Genomic DNA, 1,737 nt, shown 5'->3' on the forward strand with positions numbered 1-1,737 from the left:
AGGCTGATGCAGTCCGGATGCAAAGAAACTTGTTTTGGGGAGACTGATCGCAAGTCCTGAGGCCTCTTCGAATGATTTTAGTACTTGGAGGACACTTAGTACAGAAGAAAGGGATCCATCAGTAAAAATTAAAAGGTCATCAGCAAAGCACAGGTGCGTGAGTTTTAACCTCTGACATTTGTAGTGATATTTGAATTTACCCTCCTCAGCTGCTTTATCTAACATGACTGATAAACAATTCATGACAAGGACAAAGAGGTAGGGTGAGAGTGGATCTCCCTGTCGCAAACCTCTACATACTTTAAAGTAGCCGTGTACAGACCCATTGAAACCCACAGAAAAAGACGGAGTACAGACACACGCTTTTAGCCACCTTAGGTAAAGTTCAGGGACTTCTATTCCTCGCAGACAACTGAATATAAATTCCCATCTAACCGTATCAAACGCTTTTGCAATGTCTACTTTGATAGTGATACGCTTAAGTCATTTTTCTTTTTGATATCCATTGATCAAGTCTACAGCTAACAGTGTATTCTCAACTAACAATCTTCCTTTAATGAATGCAGTTTGGTTCTTTTGAATCAGGTCAGGGAGAACAGACTTCAACTTTGAGACAAGGAGCTTTGAGATGACTTTATAAAGGGTATAAAAAGAAAACAGAGACCACTAAACAAATCATTACATTTTCAAACGAGTATATATACTGGAATACTGGATTAACATGATATGAATACCTCTGTTATTTGTCATCTAATAGTAACTTTTACGTATATTGCCTGGAGACTTTGCGATTCCATTCCCATCACTATTGAGATTTTTTCTATCTAATAATGACCGCTCTTTTCTTTTCCCCTCTAAATGTCTTTGTCTCTTTATTTATTTATTTATTTATTTTGTGTGCCCAAGAAGAAAAGTCATTGCGAACTCAAACAAAAGGTGAAAAGAAATATCAAACCAAACAAAACAAAACAAAAAATGTCGGAAGAAGAAGTGGTGGTGTTGAACTTCTGGCCAAGTATGTTTGGAGCAAGAGTGATCATGGCGTTAGAGGAGAAAGAGATCAAGTTCGAGTACAAGGAAGAAGATGTGTTTGGTCACAAGACCGATCTATTGCTCCAAATGAATCCGGTCCACAAGAAAATTCCGGTTCTCATCCACAATGGTAAACCGGTATGCGAGTCCAATATCATACTCGAATACATCGATGATGTTTGGAAAGAGGATAAAACTCTCCGTCTACTACCTTCTGATCCTTATCAGAAAGCACAATGTAGATTTTGGGGTGATTTAATCGACAAAAAGGTACTTCTATTATATCTTCTTAATTATTTGATGTACTACATGGTCATCCAGTTACAATATTTATGTGTGGTTGAAACAAGTAATTGTCCAAACATATTTTCCAAAATTAACCTATCTCAATATTGAGTTTAGTATAACCTTGTTCTAAATACGAGGTTATGAGAATAACGCATAAGAGATTATACAAAACATAATGAATTTTTAGCTAATTCTAATTTTATTTGTTAGTGGTAAATTTAACATGGGGTGAAGTATAATAAATATTCCGGAAATGTTTATTTTGTTTTTGTTTTTGGGTATGTATCAATGTATGTAACTTCTTTTTGATGCTTAAAAATAACAAATATGATCTTCTATATACTTGGTATGTATCAATATATGTAACTTCTTTTATTTTTATTAATGATTTTTTTTTTTTTTTTTTTTTCAACCAAA

The 1,737-nt window shown here is 34.4% G+C and overlaps 1 protein-coding gene across 1 annotated transcript; it reads left to right on the forward strand.

Annotated features, from left to right (window-relative positions):
- Positions 976-1,536, forward strand: LOC104698795 (glutathione S-transferase U27-like). The gene is made up of 2 exons (XM_010414188.1): positions 976-1,302; positions 1,531-1,536. Exons 1-2 carry the CDS (start codon positions 976-978, stop codon positions 1,534-1,536), a joined length of 333 nt encoding a protein of 110 aa, XP_010412490.1.

The sequence above is a fragment of the Camelina sativa genome, chromosome 6, assembly GCF_000633955.1.
Source record: "Camelina sativa cultivar DH55 chromosome 6, Cs, whole genome shotgun sequence".
Lineage (NCBI taxonomy): Eukaryota > Viridiplantae > Streptophyta > Magnoliopsida > Brassicales > Brassicaceae > Camelina > Camelina sativa.

Excerpts from the sequence above, each read along its gene's own strand:
- LOC104698795 (XM_010414188.1), top strand. The coding sequence starts at position 976 with ATGTCGGAAGAAGAAGTGGTGGTGTTGAACTTCTGGCCAAGTATGTTT.